This window comes from Leptonychotes weddellii, chromosome 6 (genome assembly GCF_054177405.1).
Source record: "Leptonychotes weddellii isolate Sample4059 chromosome 6, ASM5417740v2, whole genome shotgun sequence".
NCBI classification, from domain to species: domain Eukaryota; kingdom Metazoa; phylum Chordata; class Mammalia; order Carnivora; family Phocidae; genus Leptonychotes; species Leptonychotes weddellii.
The window spans coordinates 25,702,140-25,726,488 of NC_138374.1; the positions used below are offsets into that span (position 1 = coordinate 25,702,140).

Consider the following 24,349-nt stretch of genomic DNA (forward strand, 5'->3'; position numbering starts at 1 on the left):
AGGATTTGAGTGGTAGAGGATATGGTAGTGTAATGTATAGTGGCTAAATTCATGGTCTTTGGAGTAAGGCAGACCTGAGTTTGAATCCAAGTTCTATTTACTTGCTATATGCTCTTTGGACAAGTTATTTAATAAAATGCAATGGTAGTTCCTACTTTATGAGGTTTTTATGGGCTTATTGGAGACAATGTGGCAAAGCCCAGTGCACAATATGTGTCAGTGATGTCAGTTATTGTTAATATTCAGCAGCTGTGAATTCAATCTGAGGCTAAGGTTAAAAGGCATGACATAGTGTATGCAAGAGAACTTAATTTCTGTCCAAGAGAAAAAAAAGCAGATACTCTGTGCTGGATGGTGAGACCAACACCTGGTCTCCGATCTTCTTGATAGCATTCTCATGCAGTCATTGTCCAGTGTCTGAAAACTCCCTGCAATGAGGCCCTCACTATATTAAAAAGGTAGTAATGTACTGACATATGGACATTCCATATACTGACTCAAGTTCTGATTCCTTCCAGTTCCCACCCATTCCCTGGTCTAGTGTTGCTTTTTGAAATGGAACAATTCCACTCCTTCACTGGACCTTAAAGGAAAGAACCAGGGAGGCCCCTTGCAGGAGCCCCCTCCATGTGATCCTCAGCAGGCAGGATTGCTGAGAGGAAATGGATGTTTGTGAAGTGGTCACAAACCACTTCACAAGGAAATTCTGCCTTTGATGGAGTTTACATGGTTCCTCCTATAACTTCTACTCCTTGGATATAGCTCAGTCCTAGGAGCAGAACAGAATGAGTTTCCTGTGGGAGCAGATAGATTTGCGTTTGAATCCTGGCTCCTTGGGGAAGTTACTTCAGCTGTTTGAGACTGGAAAACAGGGATGATAATAATAGCACCTAATATATATATAGTGCTGTTGTCGGGTTAAATGAAAGAAGCATGTGAAGCACTTAGCATAGGGCATATAATAGATGTTCTGAGGTAATAAATGGCTAGTCTGGTCTATTCTTTCTCCTGATATGGAGAAGGATGATGGTAGAATGGATACGCTGAGTCCCTGTCAGATTCAGAAATCTCTGAACCGGGTGTTCCACTTGGACAAGCTGGTTCTTCATGGTAAAGTCAAATGATTTACCTGAATGGAAATTAATGGGGTGGAGTGGGGGAAAGGAGACAGCAGGAAAGATCAACAAGTTGTTTTCAATCTTTTTCTCCTACAATATGCTAGAGGGATGTGGTCCACTCCCATGACTGCCTGTGGCTCCATAGGGCAATAGATTCAGTGATTTTTCCCTTGGAGGGAGGAGGGGGTGTTCTAAGAGGTCTATGTAGTTTGTAAAAGCTTTCCTATCCCTCCCTATCGCAGAAGGAAGGTTCTGACAGCCTCTTGGGAAAGATGTTATTTCTTCTTCCTCACTCCCAGTCGTGCGAATCATGGAAACGGGCACTGGGAAACACCCTGCCTTCTTGACAACTCTATCAAAGACAAGTGGGATTATGTAGCAACAGGTCAAGGCAGTGTTTCTAGTGTGGTCCCAGAACCAGTAGCATAAACATTACATGGGAATGTATTGGAAAGGAAAATTATTGAGCCCCATTCTTAGCAGTCTGTGTTTTAGTAAGCCTTCCAAGTAATTCTGATGCACGTTGCAGTCACCATATCATATAATGATGGGGACATATGAGACATAGGAGCTGAAATCATCACTCCATCTCGCAATCCTGGGTTTCCTCTGCCCTGCTTTTGGGTTCAGATTGCAGTAATCTCTAAGCTTGATACTCAACTGATATTCTGGATGGTTCATATTAGGAAGATTGAGCTGTGCTATCAACATTTCTATCATCACATTGTGTAAGGATTCCTGGCCAACTGTACTTGCTCCCTAGGCCAGCTAAGAACTGGCTTTGTTTCTCTTACCCAAGACTATGAATTTATTGCTCTCTTTGGACTGAGGAACATTCCAGCCTCCTTCCAACATCTATTAAATAGGAATTAGCCTTGACTATTTTGATGACTTTGCTGCTATGTGTCAAATATGGAGTCATAATACTTTATTTTTGGAAATTATTCATTTATTTCATTCTACTCTTTTTGTGTTTTTTCCACCACTTTTGGTTCAGCCCAACAAACACTTATTGAGAAACTATTAAATACTAGGCACTTTGCTAATTGAATGAAACATAGTCCTTGTCCCCTGAGGAGCATATATTAGGGTACTAGAACTAGTTGTTAAGCACCCACTGTGTTCAATGCATTCTAAAGACATCATCTTTCATCTTCATAATATTATAAGAAAGATATTGTATTCCCCCATTTAGTGGTGAGAAATCTGAGACTCAGAGTCCAAGTCTATACTGTAAGTGACAGAACTAGGATTTGAACCTAGGTCAGTCTGGCTCCAAAGCTCATGCTCATTCTACAACAATAAATTCATTCTGAGTGCATACATGAGCAGGGTAGGTCAGCATACTATTAAAAGCTTCTATTCTGTATAATTCAATTTTAAATGTTAAAGATGTACTAAAAAAAAAGTTAATTCTGGGACATGTTTCTCAATAGACATTTTTAAGGATAGAAACCAATGACCCAGCAAGGTGTTTCACACGTTAGACTTTGAGTAATGTTTGCTTAATGAATATAAAATGTGTCTTTAGAATAATCAGGTTGGTAGACTGATAATATGCTCTACCAAGTATCGATTTGGGGTATGAGAAGTAGTAATTTGAATTTCATAGAGGTGGGGGGGGTGGCTACCTCATCTCCTGAGACAAAGTACAAAATTTGCTGAAATAAGAATTAACAAGGAATAGAAGGTATTTGGGTGGAGAGAAGGTATTTAATAGGTACTACACAAGGCACAAACCTTAATTTAGAAAGTTTTAAAATAGTTTCTTGGTCTTTTCTGTTTGCATGTACTTCAGTTAAAAAGTTACAAAGAATACTGAATTTCTGAGTGTCAGTGGGCATTTGACCAGGTGAAATCATTTTCCTCAAAATACATAGTCTTTACTACCTTGGGTAATAATCAAAGATGTTATGCCTCCGTAATCGTTGACAACCAGTTCAGAGCATGTTAATTCTGAGTAGTAATTTAGAACTGGAGAATTGGAGGAGAAAAAGATACAGCAAGGGGTACCACCTAGTGGCCATCCAGAAGCTGTAACAATTTAATCATCCTTTGGCATTAGGAAAAATTCAGCACACTGACCATCCTTATAACTCTGTGGTGGGTTCTCAGCAGACAGAAGCTTGACTTCCAATCCATTTTCTAGATCTGGAAAAATTGAGTATGAGTCCTCCAGATACTAAGGGCAGGTAATCACAGATTTGAATCAGAGAGAATTAAAGTTGTTTCCTGAACTTAATAGAGTGGAGTGGGGAAATGTGAAATCATAATGCTTTCCTTCTTTGCTGATTTTCCCCTGGAAAAGTGTGATGTTGTTTATGCCTAATCTATGACAACTCACCAGTCCTTCTTTCTATGGATGAGCTCCAGGGGTGGTAGGAGCAAATGTGACCCAATATTTGCAAAGGAAAATTCTTTTTTTTTTTTTTTTTACGATTTTATTTATTAGAGTGCACGTACGTGAGAGAGAGAGTGTGTGTGTGTGTGTGAGAGAGAGACAGAGAGAGAGAGAAAGAGCAAGGGCAGGGGGAGAGGGAGAAGCAGACTCCCGACTGAGCAGGGAGCCCGACGTGGGACTCCATCCCAGGACCCTGGGATCATGACCTGAGCCAAAGGCAGGCGCTTAACCAACTGAACCACCCAGGCACCCCTAAAAAGGAAAATTCTTAAAGAGAATTGCTCACAAGAGACTGACAAATCCTACTTTAATTTTTTTGGTGTAATTCCAGACTTACAGAAAAGCTGCAAGAATAATACAAAGAATTCTTATATATATTTCACCCCAGTTTCCCAAATATGTATATTTTACCAGGCTTGCATTTCTTTTATTGCTCTCTTTCCCAATCTCTCTCTCTCTCTTTACACACACACACACACACACACACACACACACACACACAATTTGAGAATAAATTGCAGACATAATTCCCTGTTGCTCCTAAATACTTTAATATGTAACTCTAAAAATAAGGAAATTCTCTTACTAAAGTCAGGAAATTATCATTGATTTAGTACTATCATCTAATGAACAGACCTTATTACAATTTCATCAATTATTCCACTAACAGACTTCATAGTAAAAGGAAAAAACTATTGTCCAGGATTTAATCCTAACTAAATGCACATATTACATTTAATTTTTATGTTTCTTAAGTCTTTTTAAATCTAGAACAATTCTTTAGTCTTTCTTTATCTTGCATGACTTGGCTAAAATTAAGTAACAATATCATAATACTAACAAATTATAAACTATAGAAAAAACAAGAATCCATGAGTTCATGCTGGTATGTATAAATGACTAAATGAGGAAGAAGGAAAAGTTCTTCCTAAGGAGAATGCTAACTAACAAATGCAGAAGGAATGATGGAATGAGAAAATCATAACTTGATAACCATGGTAGTAATAATCAGGTAAAAGTCATTAAAACTAGATATTATTGGATATTAAAACTAGTAGGTGCAAGATTGTTGAGTAATAGGATGTTTACATAATTTCAAAGTATTTCCCCACAAAATACATATTAATTACAAAGAGAAAAATAATTTTACATTGAAGAAGGCTGGAAGACAGCTGCCTTAACATGGGATGAAAGTTAACATCACCAGTAATGATACAATTAGACAGTGTGTGCCTCCTGATAGGAAGCTCTGAGATGGACACATCACTTTTTGGGTATTCTTTGCCTAATGTATAACCCGAATTTAAACATAAGGAAATATCAGGCAAATCTAAATTGAGGGACAATCTATAAAATAAATGGCTTATATTCTTCAAATACTGCCTTTTAACTAGAGAACGTATAGCTTCCCTAACAGCCTGACTTTAGACTGGGTGTATGAGTTAGGGTGGTTAAGGAAGATTGAGTTCTTCAGGGCAAAGGTCAGGTCTTTTTTTGATCTGGGGATGCTCTGAGTCCTTCCATCAGGAGACAGCTGTGCCCATCAGGATGCCCTGGGGCCAGAGGTGTCAGGTCCAGGAGACCCCATCTCTACTGTAAGGTGTTTGGCCAGGGCCTTGGAGTATTCCAGAATTTGGAGGTATTTCCCAAGGGCATAGATATAGGACAAATGAAAGAATGCAGAAGGTGGAAATATCTTGGTTCTGGGGAATAAGAACTAGGAAGTTAAGCTGGTTTAGGAAGAGAAAAGTGAATTTTCAGAATGACAATATCAAGAGACAATTTCTGAGTGGAGTTCAGTCTTTCTGAGGTAAGTTGAGAGAAGAAGAGGAGACCTTGTAGGCTAAGATATTCCCTGGTTTCCCCAATGCCTTATTAGCCTCCCCAGACAACTCTAGGGGAGGGTAGGCCCAATGGGATCCCATCTAGGTAGCATCTCTGGCCCCAGGGCAAATGGGCTTTCCTGTCTCCTCTGGAGAATGGATATAGGAAACAGTGAGCAGGACACAGCCTCTTGGGTTGGTTTCTAGTGACCTATGGAATGACAAGCTCCAGTGCCTATTATTACACAAAAGTGATGTCCGAGCTCTTCTTACATACCCCGTCAGACACCGGAGTCTCCTTCCAGGCCATCAGCAGCATGGCGGACTTCTGGGATGTGAGTATGAGATTCCCTCTACCTCTCCCCTCTCCTTTTCAATGGCCTGAAGCAAAAAGCCACAGGCCAGGGCTCAGGAGTGTCAGACAGTAGACCAGGCCATATCCAGAGACCAGATCATTCTGGGACCAGGCTGAGTCAAAGGGTCAAGCAAGAATCAATGGGTCAGACTGGAGTTTAAGTGAAGGTAGATGAGAGGGATGATGAAGGTGAAGGGATGATGATCAGGGAGTCAAGCCAGAGTTAAACTAGTACTGAGAGTCAGAGGTAAGGCTGAAATTCAAAATGCATTTTAAATAAAGAGTAGGGCCACATCAGGTCAAGAACTGGTCAAGGTTCATGGGTCAGCTGGAGTCCAACAGAAGCAGACTAGAGACAAGCTGGGGGGTCAAGGAGTGAAAGCAAAAGTCATTCCAAGAATAAGGGTCAGGATGAGGCAGGGTCAAGCTCAACCCAGCTTGTGGTCTAGTTTGCCCAGGGCCCACTACTGGACAGTTTGTATTGGACCAAATGGTACAACAACCAGAGCCTGGGCCAAGGCTCCCACTCCTTCATCTACTATGAGAACCTGTTGCTGGGGGTTCCAAGGCTACGGCAGCTGAGGGTCCGCAATGACTCCTGTGTGGTGCATGAGGACTTCCGCGAGGACATTCTGAGCTGCTACGATGTCTACTCTCCAGACAAGGAAGAGCAGCTCCCCTTTGGGCCTCTCAATGGCACAGCGTGAGTGAGTCCCCCCACCAACGTTGCCGGGCTTGCTTCTCTAAGCCTGACACACCATCCTGAGGTTTGGGAACCATTTCCACTAGTCTTAAAGAGCCTTAGGGGAGCGGAGGGTGGGGAGCATCTCTCTGAGTCCCATCTTTGACTGTTTGGAGGTCTTGGTTTGGGTCACTCAGGAACAGAGAAGGTACATTAGCAAACAGAGCCATAGCCTCTGGACTCGTTTCCCTACACAGATTGCAGTCACATTTGCCCTACTCTGGAGGCAGTCCTGCCAGAGAAAGCATCCTTTCTTGCCCAGATGTTCTTAGGTGTATGGAGAATGGATGAAACACTGATGTTGCTACACAAATCGTAATTGGAAGAGTCTGACCCTTGGACCTGATAGGGGAAGCAGCAAGGAGTTGAGGATGGATGAAGAATTAGGAAAGAAGGGGGGAAAGGATGGATAGGACATGAAAGAAGGGGAAGGAAGGGAGGGCCCAGGGAGGAAATCTGTGGACAGAACAGAGAATGGTGGGGTGAAGCAGCCAGGTGCACAACCACAAGAACAGGAAGTGTCTTTTCTGGATTATGTGAGCCAGGTGTTTCCCTAGTGGGAACTACTCAGACTGGGGTCAAAAGTGAGGCATGAGTTTGCCATCCTTAGTTTTGGGGAACATCATGAGAAATCAGGAAATTTATATTTGAGTTTCAGTTCAGCCACTAACTAGCTGCATTATCTCAGACATCTCTGAGTCTTAGGTTCCTCATCTTCAAATGTGGATAATATTTACCTTCCTTTCTCACATAGTTGTTAGTATCAAACAAGATAATACATGTGAAATATATATTATATGTGATATGTATATATAATATATATGAAATTGTAAAGCCCAGGCAATCATAAAGTGTTGCCATTGCCTTGGGAGATCAGCTTTTGGACTGGCTCAGACCTCTCTGCTCAGATGGTTTCTTCTGTGACAGGTGGACATACCATTCACAGGATGAGCTGGGGGGCTCCTCTCACTGGGGTCAGTTGACAAGCTACAGTGGAGGTGGCTACTATCTGGACCTTCCAGGATCTCGACAGGCCAGTGCAAAAGCACTCCAGGACCTTCAGGAGGGCCTATGGCTAGACAGGGGCACTCGAGTGGTCTTCATCGACTTCTCAGTCTACAATGCCAACATCAATCTTTTCTGTGTTTTGAGGTGGGTCCCCTTTCCTTATCTTCCCTCCATCCATGGTTCCTGGTTCCCTTCTCTGATTGAGACCCTTCCTTAAACTTGTACCCTATGGTGGGGTTGTGGAGGAGAGGGGATGGGAAGAACTATCCCAGTCCAGGCCTCACCAGTTATCTCCCCCTCCTCCCACAGACTGGTAGTGGAGTTTCCAGCTACAGGAGGTGCCATCCCATCCTGGCAAATCCGCACGGTTAAGCTGATCCGCTATGTCAGCAACTGGGACTTCTTTATCATTGGCTGTGAAATCATCTTCTGCATCTTCATCCTCTACTACGTGGTAGAGGAGATCCTGGAGCTCCACATCCACCGGCTTCGTTACCTCAGCAGCATCTGGAACATTCTGGACCTGGTGGTTATCTTGGTGAGGGACAGATATCTTATACTTGGGACATAGTAGGAGGAGGAAGGGGATCTACCCTGTTAGGGACTCCAAGTTCTTCCTTTTGGAGTGTCAAGTCCTCTTTATCACTTCTGGTCAAATCACTGTGTGAAAGCTCCCTAAAGCCAGAGGCTTATGTTCCCCTAGCTCAGCCCCTGGGAAAAACCTGTCTCCCATATGCCTTTTCCCTCTGACCTGTGATCCAGGCGCTGCCTTTTTTTATGTACTGTCTATTTTCTCTTCTGTCTTTTGCCTTAATGACCTGTCCCTTTGAAACCCCTACCTTCTCTCTTTTCTTCTATTAAAATATTCTGCCTCTTCATCTTCATCTTCTTCCTATTAACAGGATACATTAATTTCTTGACCAAGGCTAGGAAGTGGTGGGAGAAATAACATTACTTGGCCCCAATTCTCCATGATCCTTTACAACCTACATATGTACCACAGGCTCCAAAGCCTTCTCCTTGGGATTTAAGACATTCCCCCAATCATCCTATTCAGTTTCATTTGTACCTGAAATAGTCAACAACTCAGAAGGGAAGGATTTTTTTTTCCCACTTGACTTACCTACCCCAGCTCTCCCCTAGGACCTTATCATTGAACTTCCCTTGAGATCCCGACTTCTCTGATGCCTCTGACCCCTGTGATGACAGCTCTCCATTGTGGCCGTGGGCTTCCACATATTCCGAACCCTTGAGGTGAATCGGCTGATGGGGAAGCTCCTGCAGCAGCCAAACATGTATGCTGACTTTGAGTTCCTCGCCTTCTGGCAGACACAGTACAACAACATGAATGCTGTGAACCTCTTCTTTGCCTGGATCAAGGTACGTTGGGACCCCTCATCCCCAGCAACACCTCACGGCACTCATTCTCCCTTCCTCAGTACTTGTCTCATTTTCCTTGTCTGGTTTGGCAACTCTGGTGACCTCCATAGGCCCCTGGAGTGGACTATTCAAAGCTTTTCTCTTTTCTTCCCTCACTGCTTGGTTCAACATGGCACTTTCAGATATTCAAGTACATCAGCTTCAACAAAACCATGACTCAGCTCTCCTCCACGCTGGCCCGCTGTGCCAAGGACATCCTGGGCTTTGCCATCATGTTCTTCATCGTTTTCTTCGCCTATGCCCAACTTGGCTACCTGCTTTTTGGAACCCAAGTGGAAAACTTTAGCACTTTCATCAAGTGCATGTGTGTGTCCTGCCCCCTTCACTCCTCCCTGGGCCCTCACCCTCCAGCTCTGTGGGTGTGTGTATCCTTGGGGAAGCTGGGTGTATGTGTGCGGGCGTGTCTGTGCTTAAAGCATCTGTGTGAGAATCTCCAGAATCTCTGGTGTGTGTGCTCAAGTATCTCTGTACCTCACTCTCTATCAGGTTGGAAGTGCAGTGAGAGGTCTGAGTTCACCAAAGAGCAGCAATTAGGAAAGTGGGTTGGGGTGTGAATAGGGGTCAGGGTTATGGTTAGGCTCTGGGTGAAGCCCAGACACTGGTCTCTCAGTTTCACTCAGTTCCGGATCATCCTTGGGGATTTTGACTACAACGCTATTGACAATGCCAACCGCATCCTGGGACCTGCCTACTTTGTCACCTATGTCTTCTTTGTCTTCTTCGTGCTTCTGGTGAGGGTCTCTCTGAGAGGTGGGCATTGGGAGCTTGAGGGGTGGAAACATAAAGGACCTGAGGGTGAGGTTTTGCCCCCCACCATGGTCTGTACTCAGGATTAAGATGGGTGTCTCAAATCATGGGTGGAGAATGAGGTGGGGGAGCTCTGGGTCTCCTGAGAGCTGGCTAATGTGCTCAATATTGCCAGCACAGCCAGGTAATTTGCAGAGTATAAGGAAATCTGCAGGCTCCCTCAGTAAAACGAAGCCTCTATTTTCCAAAGATGGAAAGGGAGAGAAATGTGCCCCATGAAGAGAAGTGGTTGAACCTAGAAGCTTCTATATCTATTCTCTCCTTCCTCTAGGCATCTCTGGCTATTTCTATCACCATTACTTTATAGTCTCTCTTTCTCTCTGCCAACTATGAAAGATCTGGGTTTAATATTTATTAACAAAGCCAGCAGGTTTCTTTATTTGATCATAGTTACGGATAGATGGGTTAGATTGGGGTTATATGATAAAGATAGCAAAACTATACTCTCAGTGATTGGTTGGCCCTTATATGGAGGTGAACTCTTGCATATGATGGGGTATCATTGTAGTCAGGTTACTGCAGAACAACTGAGTGAGGATAGCAGTTGGGTGAGGGAGCTTGATCCATCCCTAACAGGATTGTGCTGAACAGGGCTCTGGGGACCCTGAGATGTGGGGGTTAGTGGGCTGCAGAGCTGCAACTGAAAGCATTGGCTCCTTTAGAACATGTGTCTGGGATATTAATAGGGTTAGTGGGCTCATTGCTGTTAGTGGGTCTGGGGGTGAAGACCCAGGTCCCTACTTTATCTCCAGAACATGTTCCTGGCCATCATCAATGACACATATTCAGAGGTCAAGGAAGAGTTGGCTGGACAGAAGGATGAGCTGCAACTTTCTGACCTCCTGAAACAGGTAACCACTCAGTCTCCTTGAGCCACACATCTGTGTCAGGGACCAGGTCCAAGGCTCTGTGTCCTGGTCTATTCCTGACTGGTGTAGGGCCCTGTGCCCACCCTTGTGTGGCTTTGACTTATCCCTGGAAGCCTGGCATCTTGTGGGTGAGGAAGGGGGCAAGGGATGATGAGAAGGCTATAGGAACTGGTACTTATTTCCTTTTCCCTTCCAGGGCTACAACAAGACCCTACTGAGGCTGCGTTTGAGGAAGGACCAGGTTTCAGATGCACAGAAGGTCCTGCAGGGTGGGGAGCAGGAGATCCAATTTGAGGATTTCACCAACACCTTGAGGGAGTGAGCAACCAGAAATCCAACCTTCTGATATTGGTCTATAAGTCCTTGGCCCTCAACCATATACCCTTTGCCTAAAAACCTCCGATGTTGGCCTATGGGCCTCTGACCTTGGCTTTTGGCCTTTGACTTTGGCCTATATATCTCTGATTCTGATCTTCAGAATTGTGCCCTTGGTTTAAAGGTCTCTGACCATGTTCTAGAACATTCTGGACCTCACTGAACAACTTGTAGGACTAATGTAATAATACAATTTCTTCAACATTACATACATTTCTCACTCCCGCAAAACTCTGTAGTTGGTTCTGTGCTCCCCCACAAACATTGACCTATTCTCTTAGCATGCCTGTTTCCCAGTTAAACATATGAGCAAACACTGAACAAATATATTGTGAGCACCAGTTGTAAGCCAGGCACTAAGTAGGGCACACAATTAATGAGACAAAGCCTTGTCCTCCAGGAGCTCATACACATGTAAGCAAATAAACTGAATCACAGAACAAGTTCAACAAAGAAGTGACTAGAAGAGAGGGAGCACAAAGTAAAGAGAGTATTCAATTCTATTTTTAAGCTTAAGGGAAGGCTTCCAGGAAGAGGTGATGCATGAATACCTACAGGAGGATGAATAGCCTACCTGTAGACAAGCAGGGGAAGTCCATTCCAAGAAAGATGAAAGCACCTACAAAGGCATAGAAGTGTTAAGTTGAGCAACATGTATAGGAATAATAAGTAGCTAAGCATTGCTAAGGTATCAAATAAAAGTGGGGCATAGCAGGAGATGAGACCAGAGTAATGAACAAGGGCTACACTGAGAAAGGCCTTGAATACCACCATTCTATCCAAAGAATAGGGTGTCCAGGAGGGATTTTAAGCAGAGAAGGGGTGTATTTAGACATGCACTTTAGAAAGATTAATTACTTTAGTTGCATTATAGAGGATGGATTTCAGGGGTAGGGAGTGAAGGGGAAGCCAGTGGGGTGGGAGTGGGGGGATGGATTATTTAGAGGTAAAGACATTTTGCAATAATTCCTATAGAACACCAAGAGGGCCTGAACCTAGTCAGCAGGACTAAGAGAAGGAAGACATAGCTTTAAAACAATTTATTGGAGGTAAAATTGCTAGACCTTGGAAATCCTGGCTTTCCTATGTGGTCCCATTCTTCCACAGAGAGCAAAAGTCAGAGAGTCTGGAAAAAAAAGTGGGGAGTCCATAATTGAGAGATCACAGCCACAGCAAGTCAGAAGTCATTTCATCATACTGTTTTCCTCAGACTCAGGCACGCAGAGCATGAAATCACTGAGCTCACAGCTGCCTTCACCAGGTTTGATCAAGATGGGAATCACATCCTGGACAAGAAAGAGCAAGAACAAATGCAACAGGACCTGGAGGAGAAGAGGGTGAGCCCAGTTGGTTGGGGGAGAGGCAGTGAAAGAAAACCATTCACTCTCCCCTCCCTGCGAATACACCCAGAACACAAATCCAGACTGAAAACCCTTCAATAGATGGACAGGAAAGAAGTCTCTAGAATAGTGGTTCTCAAACTGTTGCACATTAGAATACCCTGGTGGGGTGGGGGTGGGGAGTCAAATAATCCTCATACTCAGGTCACATACCCTAGACAGAATCTCTGGGGGAGTGAGGGACCCAGACATCAGTACTTTAAAAAACTCACCAGTTGATTCCAATGCATAGCCAAGGTTGAGAACCACTGCTCTAAAACAGAGTCTGAGGGGGAAAGGTTCAATTACCCGAGAATCCCTGACAATTCTTTCTGAGGACTTGCCTTCTCCTTGGGACTTTCAAACTCGGATCCTTAGCTGCCCCTGCTGTGCCTGCTTCATCCCTATCCAGTGTAGACCCAAAAATCAAGGGCAGGAGGGAAAGTGGCAGGAATTCTGGTACTGTTCTTCCTTTCCCAAACTGAGTTGGCTTCTAGTGAGGGTCTCATTAATCAAGGCTTCCAAGAGCTCATGTTTTGTTTCTGTGGGAGGTGATTCTCTCCCAGAGGTTGGTCCAGCTTTGTGTCCAGCACCACCACACTGATCCTGTTATCTCTAGAGTTTGAGAGGGAAGGGGAATGCATGAACTGGAGCCCAAGGGCCTTGTCCTGGGAGACCATGAGAGCAGGTGATGAAATAGGAGCTGATACTTCCCAGAGTCATCTTCTCCTCTCTCACTTCCTGATCAGGTGGCCCTCAACGTCGAGATTGAGAACCTGGGCCAGCCCATTGTGAGTAGTCCACCAGGCAAGTCAGGTCCAGAGGCTACCAGAGCAGGTGGCTGGGTTTCAGGAGAAGAATTCTACACGTATGTGCAGCCAGGGGCCCAGGGCTGAGTGTGTTTGTAATGTCCTACCCTGAGCTTTTTTCTCAACCTTCTAATTTTCCGTCCTAGTCCAGGGAGAACCTCTGCCCCCCTTTAATTCTCCCTACAAGGCTGGGCCTTACCTTCCTTGCACCCATCCAGACACAGACCATAATGGCTCTCCTACCCCTATAGATGCTTAGCCCCACAGATGCATATTTCTGCTCCCTCAGTCTCTCTCAAATCCTGCAGACTCACAAGGAGAGTTCTTCAGTTGGAGATTGTCCTGGAAGGAGTCATGTCCCAGGTGGATGCTGTGGGCTCAAAGCTAAAGATGCTGGAGAGGAAGGGGCAGCTAGCTTCCTCCCCAGGCCTGGTGAGTGGCCCTTCACCTGGTTCCTCTTGGTTCCCCACATTTGAACTCTACCATCTTTTCTACTCAGTGGGTGGAAGCAAACCATTTTTGAAAGAGTCTGTTTCCAGGCTCTTGGGGCAACATGTTCATAGCAGTCACTGTATCAGTGGAGGGAAGGGATGGAGGGAAGGCCTGCAGTTGGTTGCTCTGGCCTGAGGGCTGCCTTGGCCTCCAGGAGAGTCTGAGGTTGAAGAATCAGACCCAGATTTTCTAGATGAAAGGAAGTGGGACACAAACTCCTTCTTCAAATGACCTGTCCCTTTTTCTTCCAACAGGGAGATCAAGGCATTTGGGAGCACCTGCAGCAAACCCCAGCTGTGACTCCAGCCCCCTGGGGAGTCCAGGGTGGGCAGGAGAGTGGTGGGGGAGGGGCCCTAAAGCATCAGACAGCAGCCTCCTCTCTCATTGCCTCCCCAGAGACCTCCTCAGGACATGCCCTCCACTTCTAGGGCAGCAGTTCCCTCCACTGCTACTGCAGAGTCCCACCCTGTGTTTGGCCTCTTGAACCAATGTTTCTACGTGTAGCTTGCATCATGCTTAGGCTTGTGACTCAGTGTTTCTATGTGTAGCCATGTAGCTCTGTGTAGCTCTTTGAGATAACATTTGCCACTGGGCCCCTCACTCCCTGTGCTCTCAGCTCTGCTGTGATGAAAAAAAAAAAGTTAATAAACAGAATAAAGGAAGGGAGGGTTATGTTCCCTAAGCACCTGGCATCTGGATAGCCACGGTTTGTGAAAAAAGTAGAAGCCTAGAGAGCAGCATTCTCTAAATGTCTTCCTATTTGCCAGTGAATCTTATCCTTTGTGCATCTAGAGATCTGCTGCTAGTACCCATGGGATTCTTGTCTTCCTCATAGTTCCCAGGTGAAAGAGAAGGGGAAGCCTTGGAGGAGAGGAAACTTTCTCACATGTGGAGATTATAATGTTGCAGAGGTGTTGGAATGCCCCTCCATCCAGGGCAAAGACCATGAAGGCTCAGTTGAGGAGGCTGCTCACGACATTCCACTAAACACTGGGAACTGACAGGGCTGTAAACAGGGACATAGATGGGGCCTTAGGAGAATCAGACAAAGAAATGATTTCTGGATTCAGAGATCTTTGGAATAAAATGTGGTGGGCTCTGACACTATTCTTGCAAAGGACATATGGGTTTCTCTGGTGACTATCAATAAAAATCCTTAGAAAAATCAGGACTTTGCATTTGCTTCTGGGATTGTAGGGGGAAGAAGAGAGGCTGGAGCTGTGAACCATTCTTGTATTTGGGCTGGAGCACTCATCCCTGCCAGGAGGGGTAGACTGGCAGCCGTGACAATGTGAAGGGGCTGAAATAAGAACTTCTGGCTCATAGGAATGATTTGAAATGGTGGGCATTATGATTACCATTTAGAGAGTGGAGACAGTGACCTAGGGAGACCTGGTCCTCAGGATGAAAAGAGTAAGGTAGCCCTTACACTGGTATGAGGGGTAGCTGGGTTGTGTGTGTGTGTGTGTGTGTGTGTGTGTGTGTGTGTGGTGTAGGGTGTGGAGGTGAGAGGGTGAGATGGAGAATAACTAAGAACAGGACTAAAAACTTCTACACTAGGATTTTGGGTGTATAGGTCTGTGTCCCAAGACCCACTATATACCTTTTTCCCTTCTCCTGTAATCTTTACCTCTTTCTCATTTTGCACCTTGCTCCCCAGTTGCTTTTTCTCATCCATTCCCTTCTCCCACCCTTTTCACCATCCCATCACATACACTCTATACACCTAGGAGACTTGTGAAACAGCTAAATGCAATCAAGATAACCAGAGTGTATCCTCAGCTGTAAAAAGTTACAAAGCTTTCTTCCAGAAAGACTGTATCAGCTGAAGAGAAGTAGGTGCCAACTTGCAGCTCAAGAAAAAGGGGCAAATGAGTTGTTTAACCAAGACATTGGAAGGGCCAGTATTTCAGCTCAGGGATCAATGAGTGAAGGTTTCCCAAAGGCTGGATGAGACTACCTTCAAAAGCATGGATTCCCTGAGCAGTCTTTGGCGACAAATACCAGCCTGGGTGGGGAGTGTCTAGGGAGAGGATAACCTGTCCCTGTGACTTTGGTCAGTAGGCCACCAGAGCTAAACCAATCCCAGAGAGGTCGTGGGTCTTACTACACTAGTGACAGGGATGAGCGCATTCTCAGTTCCAGACGTCGAGACTCTTGGCAACGGATCAACTCACAATAGCTTATCTTAGCTTCAATTTCAGCTTCAAGCTTACTCTTTGTTATTTCTCGTGTAAGCGTAAACCGCATGACTCAGTGGAGAGGTGGCGTATCCCAAGGCTGCGAACCCAGGGCGGGGAGGGCGGGGCACGCCCGGTGCGCAGGCGCGGGCATCCCACAACCGGAAGCAGCGCGGGGCCAGGCATGGCGGCGTCTGCGGCGGCCCAGGGTGTCTCCGCGACCCAAAGAGAGGAGCCGGTTCGAGGTACGTCGAGTAGCTGGGGATGAAGTGTCCAGCAGGAGGCTGGGGGCTCACCTGGCAGGAGCGAGCAGGTCGGAGGGGCGCACCTGACCTGAGGACTTGGGGTGGTTTGGCCACGGGATCGGGTCTGAGCCAAGGGCCGGTGCAGGGGAGCAGAGTTGGCGTGTCAGGTGGGGCAAGGACAAAGTAAGGGACTTGGAGTTACGGCACATGGAGAATGGAGCCGACTTGATCGAATGAGGCAGGTGGAGGGATGTGGGGAGAGGGTGCCGTGGCTGGATTAGGACCCGGAGTAGGGCGGGACACTTACTCGTTCTCCTTTGATTCAGACGATGCCGCCGTGGAGACAGCTGAGGAGGCAAAGGAGCCGGCTGAGGCTGACATCACTGAGCTCTGCCGGGACATGTTCTCCAAAATGGCAACTTACCTGACTGGGGAACTGACGGGTGAGGCGGGGTGTGGGCTGATTCGGGTACTGCCCTGCGCCACTCGCTGGAGCTGTAGTTTGGCTCTGGGAGCTGTGAGGTGCTTTAGCAGCATCAGTCTGTGGCTCCCTCCCCAACACTCCCCATGCCCTGAAATGTGCCTGTTGGAAGTTTGGGAAGGTTATGAATGGGAAAGAAGAAGGTCCATTCCTTCCCTGGAGAAATTCACTAGCTAATTTCAGAAATACATAAAAATACCTAATATAACTGCAAGCCTTGGTGGTGTAGACTAAGTATGAGAAGACAAAAAAGAATTCATCAAGAAGTGCTTCCTTGGAGGAGGTGTATTTTGAGCAGAATTGTGAAGGGAATGACTGACCAAAAAGGGGGAAACGATTGGTGAGTGAGGCGTATAAGCAAGCAGTTTGTTCCCTTAAAGCAGATGTATTTACTAGGGCAAAGAGAAATGAAATGGGGGAATGGAGAGTGACCTGCAGATTTAGGGACCTACTAGGTTGGTCTGAGGATTTGGTGACCCACACTTGGGGACATGATTAATTTTGGGTTCCTTGTGTATTTCCAGGTGAACACATGACCTGTGTGTGGAGAAAGGTCCAAAAAGTGAAGTTTGGTCCTGTGTGGCCTCTCATAAGCATTGTTTCACTTCCCCAGGAAATTGCTGTGAGCTAAATTTGGGAACCAGAATTAATGAGAAAATGCCTGATGGAGAGTGGGAGGGCTTGTGAGGCTCCATCAGTCTGATTAGTTTTTTTAGTTATTTCTGAGCAAGAGAAACCAAGTAACAAAATCTAGATTTTTGGCTTCTCTTTAAAAATTCCAAAGATTTGGCAATACTAGTTCCTCATTCTTGTGATGCTGTGATTGACTAGAGCTGAGCAGCTGTCTCCTCTAAATGGTCTAGTGCAATGCAGTGTGTCCCCACTACTCTTTTTTCTCCCTTTTACTGGGACCTGGTCAGTTGCCATTTATCACTGTTCTTACAGTGTTGTTTTTTTTTAGTAGTGGTAGAGAAATGATTTTCTGGACCAATATTTCTATCCAAGTTGGTAAAGTAAATGATAGGTAAGATGACTGCATGTTCTAAGAAATGGGAGAGAGCATATTTCTTTGTGGAAGTGAATAATCTTATGTTTTTAACATGCAAACACCTGGCTTACTTCATTCATATACATGATCTTGCAGGCTCCTAGGTATTAGAGTGTGACCCTTTTTTTTTTTTTTAGAGAGACTAATTTGCTAGCAGAGTACGGTTGTGGAGGAGAGAGCTCAGACACATGAGCAAGATTTCGAATGAAGAGTAATGACGATGGTCAGTGACAGGGTGATGGTAAAAGAAATGGAAAGGAGAGCATGTCTGCAAGAATTTCACAGAAGTGGAATTTATAGGACTTGTTGAAGGGCCTATGGAGGGATGGGAGCAGCTTAAGAGGTGTTCTAGGTTTTAAACTGATGGTACCATCATCTAAAATAGGGAAGTGGGAAAGCAGAACCATGTTTAGTGTAAAAAATATTTTTGGTTTTGGCTTGGCTGATTTTAGATATTACCAGGACACTCAGGTGACTTGCACTTGTGAGTCCTGAGTTCAGAGAGTGATCTGAGCAGGGGAAACAGATTTGGGAGTCACCTGCACAGCGGTGTGAGTCAAGGCTCTGCAGGATGAGATTGGCAGGGATGTGCTTAGGGGTAGCTGAGGGCCTCAACTATAATCTCAGTGAATGCTTGTATAGGGCAATTAATTTTTTCTAACAACAGTTCTTAAAGTACCTAGGTTTATAAATGATTTACTTATCATAAAATTAATTTTAAACAGAATGTAATTCCCTGTGATTATCATTCTTACTTGTACAAATGCTTTTTTGAGTTTGAAAGGAAGCTAGCATCACCCTGGGAATGCCCATAGGAATGTGCCACCCATGTAAACGTCATTTGGGTCACAGCTGAGAAAAAACTGGGAAGTGATAGTTAAGGATGAATGAGAAAGGATCTAGCATAGAAACCTACAAAGAGTGGATTGAAAGAGATGAGAAAATCAGGGTAATACCATGACGTAGCAGCCAAGGGAAATGAGCATTTTGTGAAAAGAGGGAGATCACCGTGTCAGGTACTATGGAGAGGTTAAGGAGGATAATAACAGAAAACACCGCTGTGGATTTGGTGCTTTGGAGAGCACCGATGACCTTGGAGCATGTAATTTCCCTGGCTGGTGGGGGCAAAGGCCAGGCTGCAAGGGTTTACATGAGTGAATGGTGAGGAAGAGGAAGCGGTGAATATGAGCTGGTCTTTCACAAGGGTTAGCAGTGAAGCTCCTTTGCTTTACTGAGCAAATGATGTAGGTGTAGCAGAAGAGAGAGAGTGCTTTTGGGCTGGAGAAAAACCTGAATATATTTCTAGATAGTGAGGAAACTGCCAGGATAGAGAATTTGGAAATGCCAGGGAAAGGAGATGATTGAAAAGAGGCCCTGAAGAAGTGGAAGCAAGAGCACGGGAGAAGTTGTCTTGGCAAGAATAGGAGCACTCCTGCCTCTTGGGAAGATAGAAAGGTACAGAGAAGTTTTGAAGTGAGGCAGAAAGGTTGAGGCAGCTCATGTAGGTGGAATTTTCCACTTTTCAGGAAAATTGGAGGAAAAGCCATTTGCTTTGAGTAGGGATGGGGAAGGGAACAAAGGAGAAGGAGTGCATAAAATGCGATATAGAATCACACAGTAATAAATGAGTTACTAAGAAATGGTTCCTAGTTGATTTTATATGTATTTATGATGCAGTCCTCCAGATTACATGTTATCATACCATAGAAATACCAATATTATGTCACCTTCTCTTTTCTTAGGACATGAATTTATTTTTTTTAATTAAAAAAATTTTTAAAGATTTTATTTATTTGTATGACAGAGACAGACACAGCGAGAGAGGGAACACAAGCAGGGGGAGTGGGAGAGGAAGAAGCAGGCTTCCTGCGGAGCGGGGAGCCCAATGCGGGGCTCGATCCCAGCATCCTGGGATTATGACCTGAGCCGAAGGCAGACACTTAATGACTAAGCCACCCAGGCGCCCCAGGACATGAATTTATTATTTTCCTTTTTAACAAAGGTTCTGAAGTCTCTGGATCTTATTTGGTTTAAATAGTTTGCTAATTATTACCTGGGTTTCTACTTAGACATTCAGAGTACACAGGCTGAGTATAAATGTCATAAATCAGTAGTGGCCTGCTCCTTTGACATTCACTGCATCCTGTCTTGAACTACCATTTGGCCTATGATTCCACATTCCAGTAATCTATGACAAATCTTAAAGGCATCACATCTTCTGTTTATTTTAAAGCCACCAGCGAAGACTATAAGCTCCTGGAAAATATGAATAAACTAACCAGCCTGAAGTATCTTGAAATGAAAGATATTGCTATAAACATTAGTAGAAACTTAAAGGACTTAAACCAGAAATGTAAGTAATAATTTTTATAATTAAACATGTTTGTATTTAGTGTTCTTTTGTGCTTGGGGTTGTGGAGAAGTGGAGGGAACATGGCACCTGTCCTGAGGGAGCTCATTCTCTAGAAGTGAATTATAAAGTTACGGAGAATTTCTTCCATTTTGAGGATTAGCATATTTTGGTATGGTTATTTCTGCTTCTGAATCCTGATGTGATTGATCAGTTTATTCCTGAAAAGGGAGAGGGGGGAGAAAGGGTAGTCAGATTTTAGTGAATTTATTTAACAGTGGAATCCTTAAAGGACTACTCTATAAGCAGAAAACCAGAACATCTATAAATGGAAAATGCTAATTTAGACTGGTAGAATATATTTTTCCATTGCCTTATATTTGTGTTCCCTATCTCTAGGGTACTAATTCTTGGTAGGGGATTATTCAAGAAACTGAACCAGTAATGGAAAGATTGCTTGAGGATCAAGGAATTTAAAAGAGAGGAAAATCAGTGGATGAGAGAGACTTGCTTTGTCCAGGTCACAGTTCTGCGTGATCTGCTAGTGTTTGTCCTGTGAGTGATCAGAATCATGTCACCCCACCTAGTGTGTATTGGGCAGAGCTGGAGGGACACTAGCATTTTTACTTTCCTACTCCTTACTCTTTTCTATACTCTGTGTTGAGGCTGTATGAACGTGTGGTCTGTCTTTGTTTTCAAAGATGCTGGACTGCAGCCTTATCTGGATCAGATCAATGTAATTGAAGAGCAAGTAGCAGCTCTTGAGCAGGCAGCCTACAAGTTGGATGCATATTCAAAAAAACTGGGTAACCATTTTTATTTCTGTTTTGATTAATGAGAGTACCCTGCCCCCCAATATGACCTTAGCTAATAGGATAGTTCACATTTATGGTGCACCAATGATGATTTATTTTAATTAAGCTTCACAAAAACCTAGTGAGAGTAATTTTTTAATGGTAGTAGTAGTAATAAAAAGTATACTATTTCCTGAGTACTTAATGATACATATCAGGCACTGTTCTTAGTGCTTTACATGTTTTACGCTTTTTATCCTCCCAGTAATCTATGAGATAAGTACGTGATTTTTATCCCCATTCTTTGAAGGAAGAAACTGGTTGAAGGGGTTAAATAACTTGCATAAGGATACAAGCTAGCATGTGAAAGAGCTATATTCCAAACCAGGTCTGTTTGATTACAAAGCTCAAGCTCTTAAAATTGTGGTTCAGCAGGCTGAAGCATCTTTAGTAATGTAGATACATATGTCTTAAAAAATAGAAAAGTCAATCAAGAGTTTTCTTGAAGGACTACTTTTCCTTTAAGGAGGAAACTGGTACTTGTATTGCTGATGGCTTGCTAACTGGCTCTGGCTCTTACATCCATGATTAAAAACAAGGAAGTTGTCTTTATCCTAGATATAATTTACAGATTATTTTATTTTCATCATGGACAACTGTTGACTACTTCAGGAGAGAGGTCTGTAACAGACTGAGATGTGACATGAGTGGTGAATAACAGTTCATTGTCCACAATTAAATTTACTAAGTGGTGACTACATGGTGAACCTTACTGTATAGAAGGCATTGTACCAGATGCTTTCAAGGTTTGTTTTGGTTCATTTTGTTTTTTTCAAGGTTTTAAAGAAAAAGATAATCTATCACATTAAGAGGCTTATTTGATGGTCTTTTAAATCTCTGTGTCTTTCAAAATTGCTTTCCTATAGCGAGGTATAGGAATAAGAAAATAAAAGGGGAATAATAGAGATATACGTTCAGAGAGTTCCAGTTTGGCTTCCTGAGAGTGCCGGGGACAGTGCCTGGAAAAGCAATTTCCTGTGCTTAGTAAGGCTCCCTGTGACTCCAGTGCCAGTAGATCTGCTTACTCCTGGTGGAGATGTCTGAGCAGGTGCTTTTGACAGGGTTAGGACTTAGTGAACTTCTTAATTGTGTGTGTGTGGGTGGGTGTGTGTTTGACTCCTTATCTTAGGTTGTGCACGTCGATGATTGATATCTAAATATCTGTCCTTAGCTAATATGATAGTTAACATTTGTGGTGTGCCTCCAATTTAGACCCAGTTTGGACAGATTATGAGATTGAAGGCAATAGATTTTTTTTTTTAATGTAATATTGTTGAATTTGCCTGGAAACGCTGACTAAAAATATTTTTGTAAGAGCTTGTTTTAAAGATTTAATTTCCCCCCTTTCTCCCTGGCAGAAGCCAAGTACAAGAAGCTGGAGAAGCGATGAAAAACTTATTCCTGTGGAACAAAGTCTTTTTTAACATGGAAGAACGTTTTATAAGACCTGAATCCTGAGGCTGATGAATTGTCAGAACTCCTCAAGAGGAAACTATGCTGGTCGTCCCAGAAACGTACCAACATTGGAGTGAACTGGAGGACTGTGGCTACCCCTGAACTTCTTTTGAGGCAGTATCCCTCAGAAACTCACACTTAAAACTCCTTACCTTTTACTTGAATGTTTCATCATCCACTCAGGACAGAGTCTCTCAGAGTTCAGGATAAACCTGGGCTTGCCAGTAGAATCAAATGAGAGGACCCATTTTCTCTCATAGTGGTTGAGTACTACATTATTTTCTTAATGGCTGGTTTTTTTGAGTTTCTGTGTCAACAGTGTTTTTTTCTATTAATGATGCTGATGTATTGCTAATATCCTAAATTAAAAAAGGAAAACAGACTTGTTCTTTACAGATTATCACCTTGTGAATGTCAGTAATTTACTTTTCCATAACATTGCAAATAACAGAAAATCTTAAAATAATTTCAGGCCGAGTCTTCTAGATTGAGCAGAAGCAGTGAAAGGAGTGTTTTGATAGCTTGATGTATGTAATGGGCCCCTCCCCATCTCTTCTCTGTGTGAGTCAGATGTCTGGAGATGGATGACATCTTGACACATGGTCCCTTTTGGAAATGTGATAAAGACAAAGAGTGTGTATGTGTGTGTATGTGTTAGGTGGGGAGGTGGGGCTGCCACTCAGAAAATAAAGCATTTTCTAAAACATCTTCCTACTTGTGCCTGCGGGGTCAGAGGGGGCTCCTAGGGACCCGATTGTCTTCCTTTCAGACTAAAGACATCAATGGATGGAGGATACTGGCTAGTCTAGTTTGGAGGACAGGCATCCTTATTCAGAGTTGGGTGTTAGCAGCTAGGAAGGGGTCTGACGTCCTCAATTCTCTCTCCCAAAGAGTTGTTAACCCTTTTTCTGTTCCTTCCCACTGTCTCTATTCCAGACCGTTATTTGTCCCCTGCTCTGCTGCACTATAGCTGTGTCTTCTTGCTGTAATGATCCCCCAGTGCGCCTTCCACACTGCTGTCAGAACAGTCATCCCCTCCTGCTTAGAATCCTTTAGTGACTTCTCATAGCCTCTTTGAAAAAGCCAGACTCTTTTTGTTTCTTTATCCAGAAACCAAAATTTTATTTATTTTTTTAAGATTTTATTTATTGGGCGCCTGGGTGGCTCAGTTGGTTAGGCGACTGCCTTCGGCTCAGGTCATGATCCTGGAGTCCCTGGATCGAGTCCTGCATCGGGCTCCCTGCTTGGCGGAGAGTCTGCTTCTCCCTCTGACCCTAACCCCTCTCATATGCTCTCTCTCATTCTCTCTCTCTCAAATAAATAAAAAAAAAAATCTTTAAAAAAAAAAGATTTTATTTATTTATTTGAGAGAGCAAGAGCAGGGGCAGGGACAGGGGCAGAGGGAGAAGCAGACTACCCGCTGAGCAGGGAGCCTGATGTGGGGCTCGATCCCAGGACCCTGGGATCATGACCTAAGCCGAAGGCAGATACTTAACTGACTGCGCCACCCAGGCACCCCAGAAACCAAAATTTTAATGAAATATTTCAATTCACTTTTGTGTTTCTGAGGATGAACTTGTCTAATGAAATTCCCTTTGGTTCTTTATTAAACTTTCTGTAACTTTTTTATATAAGATTTGAAACATTTGGCCAGATATATATTCTGACACAGAAACTAGTATTTTGGAATTGATATATGTAGTGGACAAGCTCCCCAGTTACATTTAGGATACAGGGTTCTCCCAAGATAGATCTGAAAATACCAGTTTTTTTTCTGTGTGTGTGTTGAGGGGGGTGGGGGGTTGTAAGTTCTACTTTATTTTTTTTCCAGCTTTATTGAGCTATAATTGACATATAACATTGTGTAAGTTTAAGATGTATAATGTGATGATTTGGTATATGTTTATATTGTGAAATGACTACATAATAAGTTTAGCTGACATAGCTATCACTCCACATAGTTACCTTCTGTGCGTGTGTGGTAAGAACATTTAAGATCTACTCTTAGCAACTTTTAGATATACTTGACCCATGAACAACATGTGTTTGAACTGTATGGGTCTGCTTATATGCAGATTTTTTAAGATAGAGTACTATATGTGTATTTTTTCATTATTT

At 43.8% G+C, this 24,349-nt stretch overlaps 2 protein-coding genes across 2 annotated transcripts in view; both read left to right on the plus strand.

Annotated features, from left to right (window-relative positions):
- PKD2L1 (polycystin 2 like 1, transient receptor potential cation channel) overlaps window positions 1–14,786 on the plus strand; it is a 71,764-nt gene extending 56,978 nt beyond the window's left edge. Inside the window, exons 9-21 of the mRNA XM_081823642.1 lie at window positions 5,550–5,677; window positions 6,147–6,400; window positions 7,367–7,591; window positions 7,757–7,985; window positions 8,657–8,827; window positions 9,010–9,191; window positions 9,498–9,618; window positions 10,447–10,545; window positions 10,760–10,881; window positions 12,149–12,275; window positions 13,067–13,185; window positions 13,435–13,558; window positions 13,873–14,786. Coding sequence (XP_081679768.1) covers window positions 5,550–5,677; window positions 6,147–6,400; window positions 7,367–7,591; window positions 7,757–7,985; window positions 8,657–8,827; window positions 9,010–9,191; window positions 9,498–9,618; window positions 10,447–10,545; window positions 10,760–10,881; window positions 12,149–12,275; window positions 13,067–13,185; window positions 13,435–13,558; window positions 13,873–14,046 — 2,075 coding nt within the window. The 3' untranslated portion in view covers window positions 14,047–14,786. The remainder of the gene's footprint in view (window positions 1–5,549; window positions 5,678–6,146; window positions 6,401–7,366; window positions 7,592–7,756; window positions 7,986–8,656; window positions 8,828–9,009; window positions 9,192–9,497; window positions 9,619–10,446; window positions 10,546–10,759; window positions 10,882–12,148; window positions 12,276–13,066; window positions 13,186–13,434; window positions 13,559–13,872) is intronic.
- A 1,134-nt stretch (window positions 14,787–15,920) lies between these two features.
- BLOC1S2 (biogenesis of lysosomal organelles complex 1 subunit 2) lies at window positions 15,921–22,937 on the plus strand. Its single transcript, XM_006741147.3, has 5 exons — window positions 15,921–16,043; window positions 16,370–16,486; window positions 19,806–19,925; window positions 20,624–20,728; window positions 22,135–22,937. Exons 1-5 carry the CDS (start codon window positions 15,983–15,985, stop codon window positions 22,164–22,166), a joined length of 435 nt encoding a protein of 144 aa, XP_006741210.1. The 5' UTR covers window positions 15,921–15,982; the 3' UTR covers window positions 22,167–22,937.
- The last annotated feature ends 1,412 nt before the right edge of the window (window positions 22,938–24,349 follow it).

What these genes read in the sequence shown, in the direction of transcription:
- BLOC1S2 (XM_006741147.3), top strand. Translation starts at nt 15,983, where the DNA reads ATGGCGGCGTCTGCGGCGGCCCAGGGTGTCTCCGCGACCCAAAGAGAG. An exon ending in AAGAGAGGAGCCGGTTCGAG is followed by an intron (nt 16,044 to 16,369) that starts GTACGTCGAGTA and finishes CCTTTGATTCAG; the next exon opens with ACGATGCCGCCGTGGAGACA. An exon ending in CCTGACTGGGGAACTGACGG is followed by an intron (nt 16,487 to 19,805) that starts GTGAGGCGGGGT and finishes TTTATTTTAAAG; the next exon opens with CCACCAGCGAAGACTATAAG.